This window comes from Centrocercus urophasianus, unplaced genomic scaffold, assembly GCF_019232065.1.
Source record: "Centrocercus urophasianus isolate 14NV4802_14NV808 unplaced genomic scaffold, USGS_Curo_1.0 seq_20, whole genome shotgun sequence".
Lineage (NCBI taxonomy): Eukaryota > Metazoa > Chordata > Aves > Galliformes > Phasianidae > Centrocercus > Centrocercus urophasianus.
In genome coordinates, this window is record NW_024884756.1 from 4,672,050 (window position 1) to 4,688,973 (window position 16,924).

Sequence of the window (16,924 nt, forward strand, 5' to 3'; positions counted from 1 at the left end):
GCAACTCAGGAAGGGAACACAGCCTTGGCTGATCAGACAACTCAAAAATCTCCATCAAGCACAGCCATGTGAAGGGCCATCCTCAGAGCACAATAATCTCCAGGTTATTTACAGGGCAATGAAAAGAATCTTTCTTGCAGTGCATCTGTTTGAGCCACAGCCAAACAACAAAAAAAAAACTGTTTGGTAAGCCAAGGGCCATAATTCACAAGAGCACTGCATTACAATTAGGGGACGAAGAGAGGAGATGAGGCTCAGAACAATATTCTATATTAAAGAGGACTGTGACCAACAGGTCACAGAAGAGACAAGGAATTTATCCCTTGGAACAAAGAGCAGGCCTTGTAATGGCCAACTGTACTATCTTTCCTGATGGGATGGTCAAGGCATCACACACCTGTATGCACATTTTCTGGGACTGGGAGCTAAATCAGGGATGAACTGGCAGTTTTTCCATCAATGGCACCCCATACCTCAGACACAGGTTAACAAAGACCACAATACGTCTTTGGGTAAGAGCTCTCACAAAACCAGACACTGAAGCTGTGCAGAAGGAGGGCTCTCCATATAGTTCTGATAACCTGGACTGCAGCTGAAGCTCTGTTTCAATTATTTTTTCTTTCCTTTCACCTGAGGGTCATATGTGAGGCAAACGTTGTGTTCCCTTGCAGCAGCATACAGCGAGCAGGGCGAATATCAGTCAACAAGGACTGTGTGCACAGGACCAGCAGGCAGGCAGACTGCATCCCGTTTTACCCCAGCTAGCCTCAGGGCAGTAAAAGTGTCACATGAGGGGATGGTAGGCAGGCTGACTTGCCTTTTGTGGCTATATCCTGGCAGTATGAAAACTGGGCGGCATCTATCTGTGCTGCAGTCTCCTCCACCTGCAGTGCAGACACCGCTCACGTTGCAATACTTCGCAGAGTTACTCCTGGCTTCATGCTCTGGCATGGACCCCTATTTCAGGGCAAGATCTAAAGCAGCTCTAAGAGCTCAATTAGCTCCTGCCTGAGATGGTTTTCTTTGGTGTTACCTACAGTTTTGAATGCTCCATTTTATCTCTGTCTCTTCGCAGCTATGAGCAGAAGCCATCACTCACCCAGGTAGGCAGCCTGGCTGGTGGACTCTGCGAGCCCTTCCCGCCGCAGGTCCTTCCCTGCATCCCCTGGGGTGGAACAGTGGGCAGGCGAGCTCTCCAGCATGAAGTTCTTGCTGCGGGACGTGCTGATGATGCGAGGTGGCAGAAGGATATTGATAACAGTCTGGAGCAGCAGTAGGACCTCAGGCTGCTCCAGCCAGGGGCTGTCTGAGATGCATTGGAAGGGGAAAGAGAGAGAGAGAAAGATCAGGCTACACCTCAAGGATGCCCAAAGATCCAGACCCTGCTCCGCTCCAAAATGTGAGGCAATCTCAATTGTCCCCTAAGCCACAACTTCGTCCCCCACACCTTGTTATGCTGTTTCTCCTCCTGCAAGCAAAGGCAAAGTTTATTTAACACCAACACCAATACGCACAAACACAGAGCTACACAGCACAACTAAATGTCCCATTCAGTGGTCTGATGATCTCACATTCTTTTTTTTATCTCTCCCTTCCCTTTCTTCTTTGCTTTTCTGTGGGGATTTACCAGTGATCACTCTCTATAGAAGAAAGCAAGGAGCAGGACTCGTGCCAGACAAGTGGCATGGACTGGGCAGACAGCAATCCACAGGGGAAGGCAATTTCTGTGACCTCTGCTCCCCTTTGGCTTTTGCTACAACAGCCTTGTCTTGCCTTGCACTCCAGTTTCAAAAAGGGAGCATGTCTGTGAAAGACCTGACCCAAGAACCACGGCACAGCTGAAACAAAGAGGAGAAACAACTTCCCCCAGTGGAACTCTTTCCAGTCTCAGACCCAAAGGGCACTTAGCTGACACACTGTAAGTGACAGGAAAAAAAAAAAAAAGAAAGCAAACAAAAAAAAAGAAAACAAATCAAAAAGTTAAAAAAAAAAAAAAAAAAGGAAAAAATCAACAGAGAGCAGGGAAAGTGCAAACATCAGTTGTCAGAAAAAGGGAGAAAAACTCCTTTTGTTAAATTAGTCAGACCTTTGCTTCCAGATCCTACTGTGAGCACAAATGGAATCAGTAGGTTTAAAAGCATTCCTTCCCTTCTTTCCTGATTGGTGAATGGGGAGACGACATGGCTTAGGGGGAAATCTTCTTTCAAAGCCTGTGCAGTAATAATAAGAAAGGATTAAACGATTTCATCAGCAGATAACTCACACAAGTTACTGTAGGGAATGGCGGTCCCCCAGGCACCCTGTTTACACAGCACAACAGGCAACGATGACCTGATTGAATTAGAAGCCCTGACATCAGCCAGGAGTAAAAGGATTTCACACAACAACCTAAGCGTCACCTGCTCTTGTCATAACCAAGAGGTAAGCAGCTCAGTTTCCTTACCCACAGACATTAACAATATCAGAGGCATACCACAGTAGTTGGCTGGGTGTTAGTTCCAAACTCAGTTCTGCTGCAAATGGGACCAGAATTTGGCCCTGATTACGGGGAATAACAAAAAATGAACAGAGGAAACAGCACGAATGATACTATCTAAATATTCCGCTGTTTGAACATGGAGGTTATTCCCAAACACATTTTTTGTTTTACCTCACTTTGCGCTGTTCTACCACCTTTCCTAACATAAAGAACGAACTCCTAAAAAATAAGCAAAATGCACATTTACTGAAACCTTAAATGAAAGATCTTTCATATTCTTTAGACGAGGTAATAGAAGTGACTGCTAGTAGAACCTCTGCTCATTTACATTTACAACTTCCCAGCTGCTATAGTCCTAGCAGTGAAATGCAACTGAACATTGTAACCTCTCAAATTTATAGATCTGGGCTGAGAAATTCCAGAGAATGCTTTTTGGTGGGATGTGAAGTATTTCTGTTTCATATCCTACTGGAAGCGTTAGGAATACAGCTTCTCCTGTTTTCCTGCTGTTTGGTTTTCATTCCACTTAAAACCCATTAAAAGAAGGAGTGAACATGGAGGAGAAGATCATAAAAATGGAAACTCCCAATCTGGTTTTAAAATGACTATTTTGCATCTGTTTTTAAAAAAAGCTAAAAGACTTCAGAGAAGGTGACGGTGGCCCTTTTTTGCTTCTGATTAATGAATCATTACTCAGAGCTGGAAGAAATCTGTGCTCTGTGTGAGCTGGTATCAAAAAGTCCTTCTGTGCCTCGTGCTCTGAGAGACAGCACTATGTTTTCATCCCTCTAACCCTTCCCAAGCAGCCCCACTTATCAGAAATAGTTGCTGAAGTATCCAACTGGATGTGTCAATGCATATTTAAAAATGCAAGTTGGAGCTAAATCATGAAAAATTTGACTCTTCATTCTGTTGCTGACACTGTCTCCACTCTACCTGATCTCACGCCAATGAGGAGGAGAAAGAGATACGAGGGCAGAAAGATTCTGTAATTGTTGTGGCACCGTCATGAGAAAGGAATAGTGATGAATTTCTCCAAAAGTACAGGATGGGTTTGTTATTCACTACAAGGATGTTATTGAGTCAGCAGCTGAAAATCCTAAGTTGCCCTGCCTCTTCGAGCTGGCACACTGTGACCAACTCTTACCTCTCGGTTACGCACATGCACCCAACAAGAAAGGACATTGGGTTGCATGGACGTGACCCAGGCACATTTCCCCATGGCAGAAGACTTGTGCTAGCTTCTTAGATACTGCAGAGAATCCTAATATGCTTGTCAGAGCTTTAAACAGCATCAATCAGCCGAACTCCCTGGATGTGAATTTGCAGTGTTAAGCTGATGGATGCTTGCTGTGGAGCTGGCCCCAACAGGTCAATTTTGAGCTCAGTTCGAATCATCAAAAGGATGGGAGAATCTACGTGTTGCTTCTCTTTGATTTTTGGTGTATGTTCCACAGTTTTTGCCCAGCTTTTGCAGAAACAAAACAGAGCACCGATGAGTTGGTGTCTCAACCAGAAGCTAAAACACGCCTAGCCACAGGCCAGGGCAGACACACCTGTATCTGCAATGCTACAAGCCGGACAACAGCTGTGCTGAAGGGCAGAGGTGGCGAGAGATAAGGGCTGAGATGAAGAAGGGGTAATCCGTCAGCCACACTGGAGGGTCCTACCACTCCCATCACCTGCAATACAAACAGAGCACATCACCACAACTGACTGCTTACAGTTTAATCCATGCCATATCCTCCAACATCAGTGAAATGGAGGGGCCTTCCATTCGAGCACTGGGTTGGGGTGGCTCTAGGAGAACCAGCCATCCACAGTTGTCCTTGGGGGAGATGGGGCCAGCGAAGAGGAGTTCTAGCAGGGAAAGGGAGGGGGGAAGAGGGAACCAGCAAGGGTGGGAGGAGTGCACAGGTAGCTCGGTACATTTACAAATGTACCCAGTACCAGCCCTGAATGACCAGCACTGGACTGGTGGAACAGTTTGAGTTGGAGGATACGTCATGTAACAACTGTAACAAATGAAATATGTCACCAAAGCAAAAAGTCTGCATTGAAACTGGATATTTTTCCCTTCTCTTCTACTGGAAAAAAAATGTCCTAAGTCTGACCCAAGCCGGGTTTTGTACAATGTTCAGATTCCCCTCAAACACACTCTATTCCCATCGATTCTAAGTATGATTCATCTCACTTGACACAAGACTTCTAATATTGTCACCTGCATGTGACTCGGCTGTCTGCAACCCCGTGAAATATCACCACAAGAAAACAACAGTTCAAGGGGAGAGTTATTTGAACTGTTTTGGATATTTTCCTCATACAAATTAAATCACAGGTCTGCATCTGCCCGTTTCTCTCCATGACTAGACAAATCTAGATGACAGAAACAGGCAGAAAACACTTTTACAAATTTGGCTTAGGGAGAAAGGTAGTAACCAGTTTTCTTCCTGAAAACCAAAGGGCAATTTAGAATGGCAGAGCCCTTTCTTTTTGTCACCATGGATTATCATTAAAGTATTTCCCCATTTTCCCAGCTAATCTCTTTTTGGCTTTGTGATGTAATTGATCTACACATGAATATCAGTATGCAGTCAGGTGTGCTCCCATAGCAGCCAAAGTTCTGACAGCTAATGGTAAGATCCTCTTAACACAAAGAATACATCTTTTCCTGGTACCTCTCTTTGACATTCCCAGCCAGCTGAATGTAAGCTCTATGACTGCACTTCAGCACTGCAGATCTTTCTGCTTTTTTTAGAGCACTGGCTCATTCCTAATGCACGCTCTTTAGAGAGCTTTCTGTTGTGATTCACTCCATATTGTCTGCTTATCAAACTACAAGTCCATTGTAAACTTGTATTCTAGCTAACTCTGTAGCAGTTTCCCTGTGAAACCACTCCAATTAGCCCGAGTCCCGATTAGTCCCGATTTGCAGTGCCTCTGAGTAGCCACCTCTGCGTGAACAAGGAAGAAGTCTCATGGACTCTGTCAGCTTGGACTTCCATGTCCTTGCAGTTAAGAGTGCTGCAGAGGCTTGAAGGACAGGAGCCTTTGTAAACACCGATACTGCATTGTAACTAGTGATAACTGTTCTTAAATCTGCTCAGAGAGGCTTTCTGATACTGCTAGATAAAGTTCCAACATCTGTATTCTCAGAAGAAAATGTTATGAAACCCAACAACAATGACAATACTAGGGCTGCCTTTCCCCCTTATCTGTATTTTTTTCCACATGAAATGTGAGCACGTGCATTTCTACAAATAGCTGGAGTTACACGGAAATCAAATGGAGACTTTGCTCCCACTGTAACAGCTGCAGAAACTACAATCTATTATTGAATGACTAAACAGGCTCTGTCTCTATCAACTCTGCTGTAACACACTTATGAGCAAAATGTCTACCGAGAGTGGGATCTGAACATTGTACCATGCAAACCTGTACTAGATCAAGCCAGGGACATTGCAAATAGAGGAGTGAATCCACCCATGTAAATCCTTCTAACTAGCCAGACACCTGATAGCCTCTGACAGAGCCAGCAGGGTCCTTCCCCACTGGAGACGGTAGGTATCTCCAGGATCAGCCCCTCCCCACCTCTACCAGGTGTGTGCAGTCTCCACCACCCCACTCTCCAACTTGCAGCCCTCAACTCTCAGCTCAATCTGGCAAAGGTAGATCTTCAAAGTGGTGCGTGGGGAGCAACGGAAAGAAATCGCTTGACCACTGCTACTGGTCACTGTATCTCCCCATGCACCACTTCAAAAATGAACCTTGCTATCTCTAGTGTCACTTGCGAAGTCCCCTTGCGAGGGGTAAGGGGGACAGGTAAAATGACAGGAATGGGAATGGACTCTCATCTTCGGTGCAGAGAAGTCAACAGCAGACTGAGGTTTAGCAAAAGGTTCACAGGGTTGCCGCTTGGCTACTCACCAGATTGACACACACATTGATCAGAGACCTAAGGTGAGGCAGGAAGGATATGATTGGCTGCCTCTGAAGTGTCAAACAAACCCCTTCAATCAAATTGCTGGCAGGCTCCCACTCAACCTGGCGCCTGCAATACAACAGTAGGTGCTGTTAGCCGCTGGCCTCCTGCCCCCCACCAGACGCTCGCAAACATGGCGACCGACATACAGTGACGCCCACAGAGGAAACGTTTCAGACAGCAACGATGCCCGAGATGAGCACAAAGTGCACGACAGAGAGAAGGTTTTATCCACGCAGCTCAGGAAAGCACAGAGCACACTGAGTGTCTGAGAGACCAAAATGTAGCAGAGATTCTGCATTAGCGACAAAAAAAGCCCTGACAACAACAATGGCAGATAGGCTGTGATTCACTTTTCCCTGCAATGGGGGATGAAACAGACTCAGCAGACAGCTGTCTCAGGTGTGCCTGTGTGTGGGAAGACTTCTGCTGGGCCGTGATCCCAACTGAGAGTGACTCCTCCATCTCTTGTGGCTTTCTGATGTTCAATAAGCCTTGTCAGCTGTGAGTGTCCTCTGTAAACTACTCTGCCATCCAGTCTGAGAGAGTCACATTGACTCTCTGTCCTTGAGCCGCCCAGCAGTGCAGACTTCACCGTCCTCACCCCACGTAGGACAACTCAGCAGCACCAAAGTCCTCTATTTCAGGAGTCCTTCTTCCCTGACAATTCGGTTTTCTCAAAATAGCTTGTAGGACTCACGTCCTCTTGACAGGTTCTGAATGGCTCCCTCCAAACCGTAAGCAGATACATCAGAAATAACAACAAAGCGGCTCCCACCTTTGATCTCAGGGTCGGACTCTTCAGAGATGGTGTAGTTCTGAAGCCAGTATCTAACTGAGTACTTACTGGGATGGAAGGACAAGGCTTGAATAACCTGTTTGCTCAGGAATGAGCAATACCCTAGTCAAGTTTGCTCAGAAGACTTCCTACAGATGAAACTAAGATGAAACGTTTGCTGTCTGAATTCTAAAGTATGCAAATATACACCTCATTTTTCAGCAACTACTGCTCCTAAACCTACTCTGGAACAGTAGTTTGCCTCTGTACACGTTCTTACACTACTCCCATCAGACTGTGGCTTTGGAGCGGGGTGCCCACGGGAGGCAGTATGCAAGATTCTGGTGTAAATATCCTAATGGAAGGCTTCTAGGGTCTGCCATCCAGCAACAATGTGATTTCTTTTCCACCTCCAAGAGGTTACTTGCTTAAATGATGCTTAACAATACTTAAATGTAGTTAATGCATCTGGTCAAGTGGCTTTGTTGTCTCTGTCCCTATGCATATGGAATAATAGTTTCATCTAAGCACAGGTTCAAGCACAGATGAGGGAATATGAGGAGAATTTTAATTTATAAGCATTCATTTCACTTAGACAAAAGGAAAGTTACTCAAGAACAAGGAAGACCCTTAAGCTGCCTTTTGAAGCAGAAGAAAGTATGAGCAAGAACATAAAGAAATGGCAAGGCCTATCAAAGAATCAAACCATCAGGAAGGGGAAGCATCAATATCTCCAGCTCTAAATTCCCCACAAGGGCAGCAGTTTCTAAAACAAGATTGTTAGCCAAAGGGAAGTGACACGTAGGGATGCCAGAAAGAAGAAATCACCCTCTTATTATTTGCTCCATCTTAGTTGTATACACATGATTCCCACAAGGACCTGAAGTTTTGTGTCTAAATTCCAGATTCTGATGTTCTCTAATGTAATTTGGTTTCCCAGTTCATACTGCTAACAAAATGAAGCAGTTGAGGACATTCGTCCACAAGGTTAACTGAGACCAAGAGCTTTTTTCACTAAGATCATTGGAAAATCTGCATGGTTGAGAGATTTTACACAACCCAGACTACATATATATCACTGCCTACGAGGTGGAAATGTTCAATTTCGAATACTTCTGGAACTCAGCAAGGCCTGTACCACAGCACTACTTCATGAAGCACCAAGTTTTCACAAGTCACTGACTGGATTCGATTGCTGCAGTTCTGCTCCCTTTGTGAAGGCACACTGAGAAGCTACTGCATAGCTCCAGACTACTTTTATCTTTACAGAGAACATAACAGCATTTTTGTGACAAGGTATTCTTGAAATACTCTTGTTAGAATTCACTTAAGTTTCTATTAAAGAAAAAAAAATTAATCTCCTTAACTCACAGCTAAAATAAATAGATGGCAGACGGTACAAATCTGATGATGTATTTTGGAGAAAGAGAACATGAGATTTCTGTAAGTACTCTCTGTAGTTCTTGATTACCTGAAATTTCTTTTCTTTTTATCAGAAGCCACAACAAAAACGTCAACATAAATGCACACTTACAGAGGAAAAACCCTTCATTTTCTAATACAATGTAAAGGCTCACAACAATACAACAGTTCTAGTTAGATGACATACCCACACTTCAAGGCTTGCAACATCAGAAACGGACCCCAGAGGGTTTCCATTGTACCTGCTTACCTCAGAGTAGGCATCTTGTGAATTTTATTGAACATACGGTCCAATCTCTTTAAGATGAGGATAAGGGCAGGTCTCACCGCCTCAGCTGTCCAGTCAGTGATGGGTAACATCTCCATGATGTAGCGACGGAGACCTCGGCTCTCCATCGTCTGCGTGTCATAAGGTGCCAATTTCAGCAGGGAATGTGCAATTTCTGCCAATCTGAAACCAGAGCTCGTTAAGAGAGAAACCTAATACTCTACAGCTTGCATTTCTTCACACGTGCCCTTTTCATTGGGTCCAAAAAGACCTTTATGATTTCTTCAGACTAAATATTTCACTTTTAAAGCTAAAGTTAGGTGAGATGAACCCTGTTATAAGTGAATAGCCTATTATTTGGTTTTCTGAAGACTCTGAGAAGGCATCTGACAGCCTTCAATGACCATGGCTGTCACATCATGTTCTGGTATATCTGCTGTCTAGCTAGAAAAGATTGTTTCCTTCAGCAGCTAAATCCTGTTAGTCATTTAACTGACACTTGGAAAATGAATTCATGCAAGAAAACGGATAACGTTCCTTTTATTTAGGAGCTACGACAAAGCAATTCTTGTTCCACCACAATAAGGCAGTCATTTCCAGCACTTTCCAGGACACATGAGAATCAGAGCACAACTTGTCATCATCTGCAAATCAAACCCTTAGCTTCACTGCTGCAACCTCTGACCTTGAAAGAATTTGTCTCTTGAAAATAATGCAGCTACTAACGTGTTCTCTAACTGTTTGACTGAAGAACAGTTCCGTAACTGTTTCCTGTCAAGAAAGTATCCTTTCCAGAAAACACACCAATAGCACCTTCTGTACATGTGCGTTCAAGTTTGTGAAACTCATCTTCTAAGAGAGGGACACAAAATTGTTGAAGAGCAACTAAGCCTAATCCATGTTGATTATGAAATAAATACAGAAATGAAGTTTCTACATTTCTGCTAACTAGCAAATACTTCCAAGTAGTACTCTTCATACACTCAGATTGTTAGATGCAAATGTAAAACTAGGATGGTAATGTAATATGGAAAAAAAAAAATTAAACCCTTTATAACATGAAACAAAGAAAATTCATTCATCAGACGTGTATTTCTTGCTCCCACTGAAATCATTAAAAAGCCCAACACAACTATATCTAAGCAAAGATGAAATGTGGCCTGGGAACCTCACCTTTGTTTCCTAGCAAAAGATTAAAGTTCTTGACTCATATTGAGTCACAGAGTTTGTAATGCAATTAGCATTAATTCCTAATTCTTACATCCCTTGGAAAAAGATGGCATGGAAAAACAGCCAGGTCCATCAGACCTTCAGTTTGTTTGCAGGTAAGCGCTACACAGGAACGACGTGCATCTGCAGTAACAGGTATCTCCTGTTTAAAATCACCCTCTAAATTACTAAGTATTTGCCAGAGGGAAGGAAAGCAACGTTCAGTTAATAAGGAAATACACAAACCAACCAAAGGAACAGCCTCCCAGCTCCCCAGCAAATTCAGGCATTTGTTCAACAAGACCTAAATTAACACAAAACGTACATCTCTAATTATGACAGAATCTGCTAGATAAGGGGCTTTGCCATTTGTTTTCGGAGCATGAATGTAAAGGCAGGAATGTTTTTTCAAGGGTTTCCTTGGTCCAGAGGGCAGGAACAAAATGGGTTCCGTGCACTGCTAGCATTTGACTCCCTTCAGCTTGCTTCACAAGGCTTTTCTGGTGAAAAAGGTATAAAGATGAGGCAAAAGAACTTCCCCTGAAGATGACTGAACTATCAACAGAATCCGGTCCATTCTCTCTTGTCTCAATGCCTTTTTTGTTTTTTTTTTTTTCCCTTTTACCTGGACAACTCTTCTCAGTAGCGAATTACCCCTGTTTTGTGGTTACCATGAACAGCAAGCACATAGTCAGCACAGAATGAGGTCCAAACTATTAGAAGCCTCCACTCAGCTCCTTCTAGGCCACTGTGCCACAAAACAATCTACAGTGAGCACCCAACCAGCCTTCTGGGCTCACTGCTGTACCTTTAAAAAAATCTTGTGCTCCTGCTTTATCACACAATGAGGTGATGGTCCTGTAAATGCCTTCTGCCCTATCCTCCCCCATATTCCAGGCATTTGTGTCAAATGGTGCAGAGATTATCTTCTCCTTCCCTATATTTGTTGGCAGCATGTTCTGGTGCACAGTGTCCTAGGAGAAGATAAAAGCCCCACTCAGCCAGATAGGCAACTTCCTCATCCCTTGCATTAGAGAGGCAGCCTTATCTACTCTGCTCCTCATCATAACTTCTTCTGATGTATCAGATGAGCCTCCACTTTTGTTTCATCCACGGAGATAGGGGTCTAAACAAGACCAACGGAGAGCTTATGAAACCCTTCTTACATGCAAGCAGCATCAAGTACAATCTAAAGAACATCCAAGGCATGCATGGTTCAGAAAGCAACATGCAAGCCTACACAAACAGAAAGCAATTGAGTCATCTTGCTATTGTGAAAAGTTAAGAGCTAAAAGAAGTGTATTCCCCTGAAATGAACAAGCAAAAGGAGAAAGCCTTTGGAATACCTCATGTGTGACTTCACATCCAGCAGTTCCAGAGAGGTGACTCTGGGCTCTCCAGCCAGGTTCTGCAAAATCTTCAGCCTTGGACCACAGTGCTTATAAAACTCAGTGCAAATATTCAGCAGTGACTCCCGCGGTCTCCTGAACTCCTCTCTAGCAATTCGTTCATCCAGTTCTTCTCGGGGAAGACCTTGGCCCTCCTCCAGTAAATGAAGGTTTTCCCTGGAAGATAAAAAATGAGAAAAAAAACCATTGCATGCAGAAGAACAGATATAAATTCTAAAACCTCCCCAGTCTGTTTTGCAGCAGATGCTTTCACCCACAGTTGAAAACAAAAAATCGTTGCACCTGTAACTAAAAAAAAGGGAAATTACCAGCTGCAAAGTCTTTTTAAGAATGAGAAAAATTAACTATCCTTTGCTATCTTCTTTTGAAAAAGGTTGCCTGTCACAGCAACAGTGGGTGAGACCCAGTGAACCTGGAAAGTGCTGCAGAACAGTTCCTCACGTCAGAGAAGGCCGAGTGAAGATTTTACTGTACCTGATAAAGTGTAGTTTGGCTCCCTGTTCTGGGTACCTGGGAAAACAGAAACAGTGCAGTTGTAAAACAGCAGCTGAGGAGTGCCTAAATTATGCCTTGCTGCAAGGGGCTGTCAGTGTTCTAGCCACTCCCCATGGACAGGATGGTAACTTTTATCACTGGAACCATGGCTACACATAGTTAGTGACAACACTAAATAGCCTTTACCTCCTGTCTGGCAGCAAAAAAAACAGACTGTCATAGTTATTGCCTTCATTATAAAACGAAAAAACAAGGTTTTCAAGCAATTTCACTTTTTTTTTTTTTCACTAATTTTCACTCCAGTGTTTGTTCTCTCATGAAACCAGAGCTCATTCTGCGGGAAGAGTACCTCACAGTTTTGTTTTGTTGCCATTTTCTCTTGCTACTTTTGTTGAGAAAGACTAACAAACCCTGCAACTCTAGGCTAACACGACCAAGTCAGGAACAGCAACCATTCTATCATTGTGAGACTGCTGTTGTTGCTAGCAGATGTCTGTTGCAATGATAGCAGAAGAATTAAGGGCTGGAAAATTACAGCAGCTCAGAAATGTTTTTGGATCTGAGACTGAATGCTTGACAATGAGAAATATCTGGAAATTTAAACCAATATGTTCAAGTCACACAGCATCGGGAGTCTCTACTTTTGACTGTCAGCAGATACATATTAACTGCTTTCCACAGTCAGTATACAAATAATATAAATGAGGCACTACTTTCCATTACACCACTATAACCAGGAACATTCAGATCCTGGATTGAAAAGCAGATCGGTGGTGGATGCAGAGCTGATGCTCCAAGCCTGCATGAAACAGTGTTAAAGAGCAACAAATTGATTCCAGGAGTTACCAACCAAGATGTGCACACTTCACATCTATAAAGTGACAATAATAACCCTTTGACGATTCATATAGAAAGAGATGTTTATCTCCCTTCAGTACAAAAGAAGACAGGGAACAACTTGGAAACCATGACTTGCCAAAAACATATTCTTGATTTATAGCCCAGTACAGCCCATGGTACTTTACTGGCCTATTGACTGTGCACACACCCATTATCTGTTGTTACCAACAAAAGAGAATTTAAGAAGGAACACTCTGCTCGGGAAGAACAGTAACAAGCTTCAAGCCCTTGTTCTATGGCTGTATAAGTTGCCAGTGGCCTTGTTCTCACAGTAGCCTAATCTGAATGGCCAATACACTATAAAGGACAATACACTAAAGGAGCACTATTAAAGTCTGCTGGCACCCCCCTTCCTTTTTCCCATTCCCTGTGCAAAGTTTTTTGTCTTGTTACATTTTTATAAAGAAAGACAAGAATATTTCCAGTCATTCTTCCCTTTTTCCCATATTCTTTACCATCTTCTCCTTTGCTACATGTAACCCCCAATAAAATAATCAAACAAACAAAAAAAACAAGCCAAAATGGAGGCAAAGGCGATATAAAGAGACCACAGGAAAGGAAAAAAGGCAAAATAAATGGATGAAAAGAAAACTAGAGGAGGTGCTAATTCCTGTAGTCTCAACAGACATACAGTTTGAGGTTTTACTGCTGCTCAGTCACTCAGAACAAGGCCAGAAGGATCAAATCTTTCCGCTACCCAAACGGACTCTGTCCAGTGGCTCTTTGACAGCAGACTTGAAAAGAAGCAAAGCAGTGAATTGAAGGACATAGTTGCTCTGTCAGTGTACTGCTAGAGTGCAAAGAGGAAAATGAAAAAAAGCTATTAAGGATGAGCGCCTTCTGTTTTGATATTCTGGTCTTCTATTTAGTAACACGGTTTTAAACGAGAATTTACAGTGTTGGAGATGATGGTTATTGTCAGAAATTCAGTTCTAGGCTGTGTGCTCTTTTTATCTGATTGCTTTCTCCCACAATATCTAGAGCACCTCCTCAGACAACTGAGGAAGCACTCAGCGCAGACATTATCTTATTCCAAAGAAAATCAGAAAAGCTGCTCAGAAGGACAAGAAAGAAAGAAAAATGCACTGACTTACCTGGTGTTCACACCTGCTGACATGGTGTGGTTAGCTGCCGTAGTCCCTTTATGGCCTTGGTCACATCGACTCATCTGTGGGGCTGTCATAGGCCTAGCAAAGGGAATGTGAGGAACACGCTAAAAACTGTATCTAATAAGTGCACTGAAATTCTGCTTGTGGTCTAGTGAAACCTAGCATTAACTTTACCAGTCTAAACCTCAACCATTATACAAACTAACTCAGATATGGAGAGCTCTTGTTCACTCCTTTTCCCCAGACTGATGAGCGAAAACATTCTAGGACCTGTGAAGTGTGAGTTACCTGGTGAGAACTTCAACACTGTATAAGAGGGCCTGCAAAGAGGTGGCAAGTGCAGCCATAGCAGCAATCTCCTCACGAGCTGCTGTCACAGTCTCCACTTGAGAGGTTTGTCTCTTCAGCTTCTGCAAGTAGCAGGGAACCAATGCTTCCAAGACCATCAGCATCTGGAGGCTGGAAAAATAACCATTACTTGGTCTGTTATAAGCTGTCAATCCTGAAACTCTCATCAGGTGGAGGTTTCAGATTCTTTCTGAAGGCCCCTGAACCTCCCACTGGCCTGTGATTTCGTTGCTTCTCATTAGGTAATCAGCCTTGGGCCAAAGAAACTCTCATATGAGGGACTTCAGGGAAAAATGAAACAGTAATGCAAAATGTCTGAACTTTTGGGTATCCCCTGAATAAGTCATCCATCTGTGGATGTTCTTTTTTCCCTTCAAAAACTCCTTTCTTCTCTGGTTTCTTAGACACTATTCTTTTTGCTTTCCCATCTCTCCATCTTCTTGTTCTTTCCAGCTGCCTGTTTTTGCCCTCAGGTACCTCTCTGGCAACAGTAAGCTTAAGAACAAAATGTGGCCCCCATCTAGGAATACAGCCTATTTGTTGCTGCTTGGCCTGCCACCCAGCTCAGCACTGCTTTCAGCAGCTGGCTAGAATTGGAGCTGGTGCCCTAGGAAATGCATCAACAAGCAGAAGCTTGGCCTCACAGAGAAGCGTAGTGCTTGTGCTGCTTTTCTATGTCCTCTGTTTTGATTCCTCATGCCATATGCAACTTTTAGGCTTTTTCTGAGTCTGCACAAAACAAGAAAACAGACCAGCACCTTCTGAACGACTCGGGAGCATAGGCCACCACTGTCACACATAGCTTGATGGCTTCACTGATCGAAAAGGTCAAGTCCTCATTCCCATAGCAGAAGTCTGAGGGAATAAAACAATAGGAGAAGATAAGCACACAGACATAACGGATATGAAAAGAGCTAGCACACTCCTTTCTTTCCCCCCCATTTTCAATTGCTTGTTTCTCATGTTAACACTCCCTAATAAGCTCATGACTTTTGACAAAAATGAGCCTGTCAGATAGAACGGTGCTGAACTCCCACTTGTACCAACATCCAAGAGCACTAAGTAAGAAACGATTTTTAGTAGGTCAAATCACTGCTGAGCATGAAGGCCTACAGATGCTACTGCAGTCCTTCATCTGCTTTTTCCTAGATATTTTCACCATACTAAAAATGACATTGATGCACCACTAGTGACAGCATCAGAAAATTCCAGGATAAAACAAAGCTTTAATACTAAGACTAATTGATCAAAATCAGTGTTATTTAAGGAATGTGCAAATTTGAAAATAAGTCAAAGGTCCTTATAAAAATCAGACAAAATTATTTCCCTGCAAAGCACACAGCAGCCAACTCCTTAAATGCTGCATTGTATGGCTGACTGCCAAGAGAGACAGTGTCTTGCATACATCACACAGCCATATACATTCTGCTTTGTAATCAGGACAACTGACTGCCTGAATGGCATCCATCAGTTATTAGTCACAGTCTGCCCACAGGAGAGGATGTTTGAGTTTCCTGCCAGCATGGAACAGAGGAGAGGATGACGCTGATCTTGTCAGCATGATATAGTTTATTAGCCATCTTTATTCTTCATCCACACATGATAAAATTCAAAATGCCAGGGGCTACCTTCAGACTAGAAGGCTCAACGCAGAAAAAGGAGCTTTGGAATAAAATAAGTGAAAAATTCCTTTCCTGCAGAAAATATCTAGTGTATGGTGGTAATAAAGTCATCCTTAAAAGATTCATGAGGCATGAGAAGCAGACATTACTGCACTCGAGGAGTAGAAAAAGAAAATAAGCTGCATCAGACACGTTTAATCAATAAGCAGCAATACAGAATTACTGAATAAAGGATTCTTTGCTGTTACCTAATGACTTGAGAGGCTTTTCTGCTTTCACCAGCTCTAAGATGTCCAAAATGTCTGGAGTATCTCCCTCTAAGGACTGCAGCAGGTCAAACAGGCACTGAGCTGACACTCCTTTGTTGGTTCCGTTGCTCGTAGCATCCTGTTTCAACGACACATGGCTGATTTTCTGAGGGCCTGTGTGCATCCTAGAAATCTTTACAGGAAGTATTGGCAACCCTTTTTGTTTTGTTTTTTTTTTTGACAAAGAGCCCACAGGGAGCACTAAGTGCTCTAAAGCAATAAGCCTTACCTGATTCAACAGATTGATGCTATAGTGGAAACAATGTGAACACTGCACACAGCTTTACTTGCCATAAAAAGCAGGTCTTTGCTGCCCTGCTAAGAAGGATGTGTGTGCTTACAGTGTATGTGCAGTTAGATTTAACAGTTCCACTTTCAATTACAATTCCATTAATAATTTTTAGCTCCTTAAAATGTTAAAAATTGATTAGTGAGGATTTTAAAACGTGGCTAATCCAGTCTTAGAGCTCGTATGTACTAAAACTTGGCAACAAGCTTTCTGTTCATATTACTGCATTCTAAGAAAAGATCTCTTTAAAGAGTTGCAAATCATTTTTGTCCTTTTATAACACATATTTTTTAATAACACATATAT

General features: G+C 43.0%; 1 protein-coding gene across 3 annotated transcripts in view; it reads right to left on the reverse strand.

Moving 5' to 3' along the window:
* The window catches only part of UNC80 (unc-80 homolog, NALCN channel complex subunit), a 121,228-nt gene that overhangs the window by 17,229 nt on the left and 87,075 nt on the right, over window positions 1-16,924 (reverse strand). For all 3 annotated transcript variants that reach the window (XM_042822266.1, XM_042822264.1, XM_042822265.1), the window contains 11 exons: window positions 16,270-16,408; window positions 15,158-15,254; window positions 14,340-14,510; window positions 14,037-14,129; window positions 12,022-12,057; window positions 11,485-11,703; window positions 8,912-9,112; window positions 6,407-6,530; window positions 4,036-4,161; window positions 2,087-2,210; window positions 1,100-1,306 (listed from right to left, as the gene is read on the reverse strand). In XM_042822266.1, coding sequence (XP_042678200.1) covers window positions 1,100-1,306; window positions 2,087-2,210; window positions 4,036-4,161; window positions 6,407-6,530; window positions 8,912-9,112; window positions 11,485-11,703; window positions 12,022-12,057; window positions 14,037-14,129; window positions 14,340-14,510; window positions 15,158-15,254; window positions 16,270-16,408 — 1,537 coding nt within the window. The remainder of the gene's footprint in view (window positions 1-1,099; window positions 1,307-2,086; window positions 2,211-4,035; window positions 4,162-6,406; window positions 6,531-8,911; window positions 9,113-11,484; window positions 11,704-12,021; window positions 12,058-14,036; window positions 14,130-14,339; window positions 14,511-15,157; window positions 15,255-16,269; window positions 16,409-16,924) is intronic.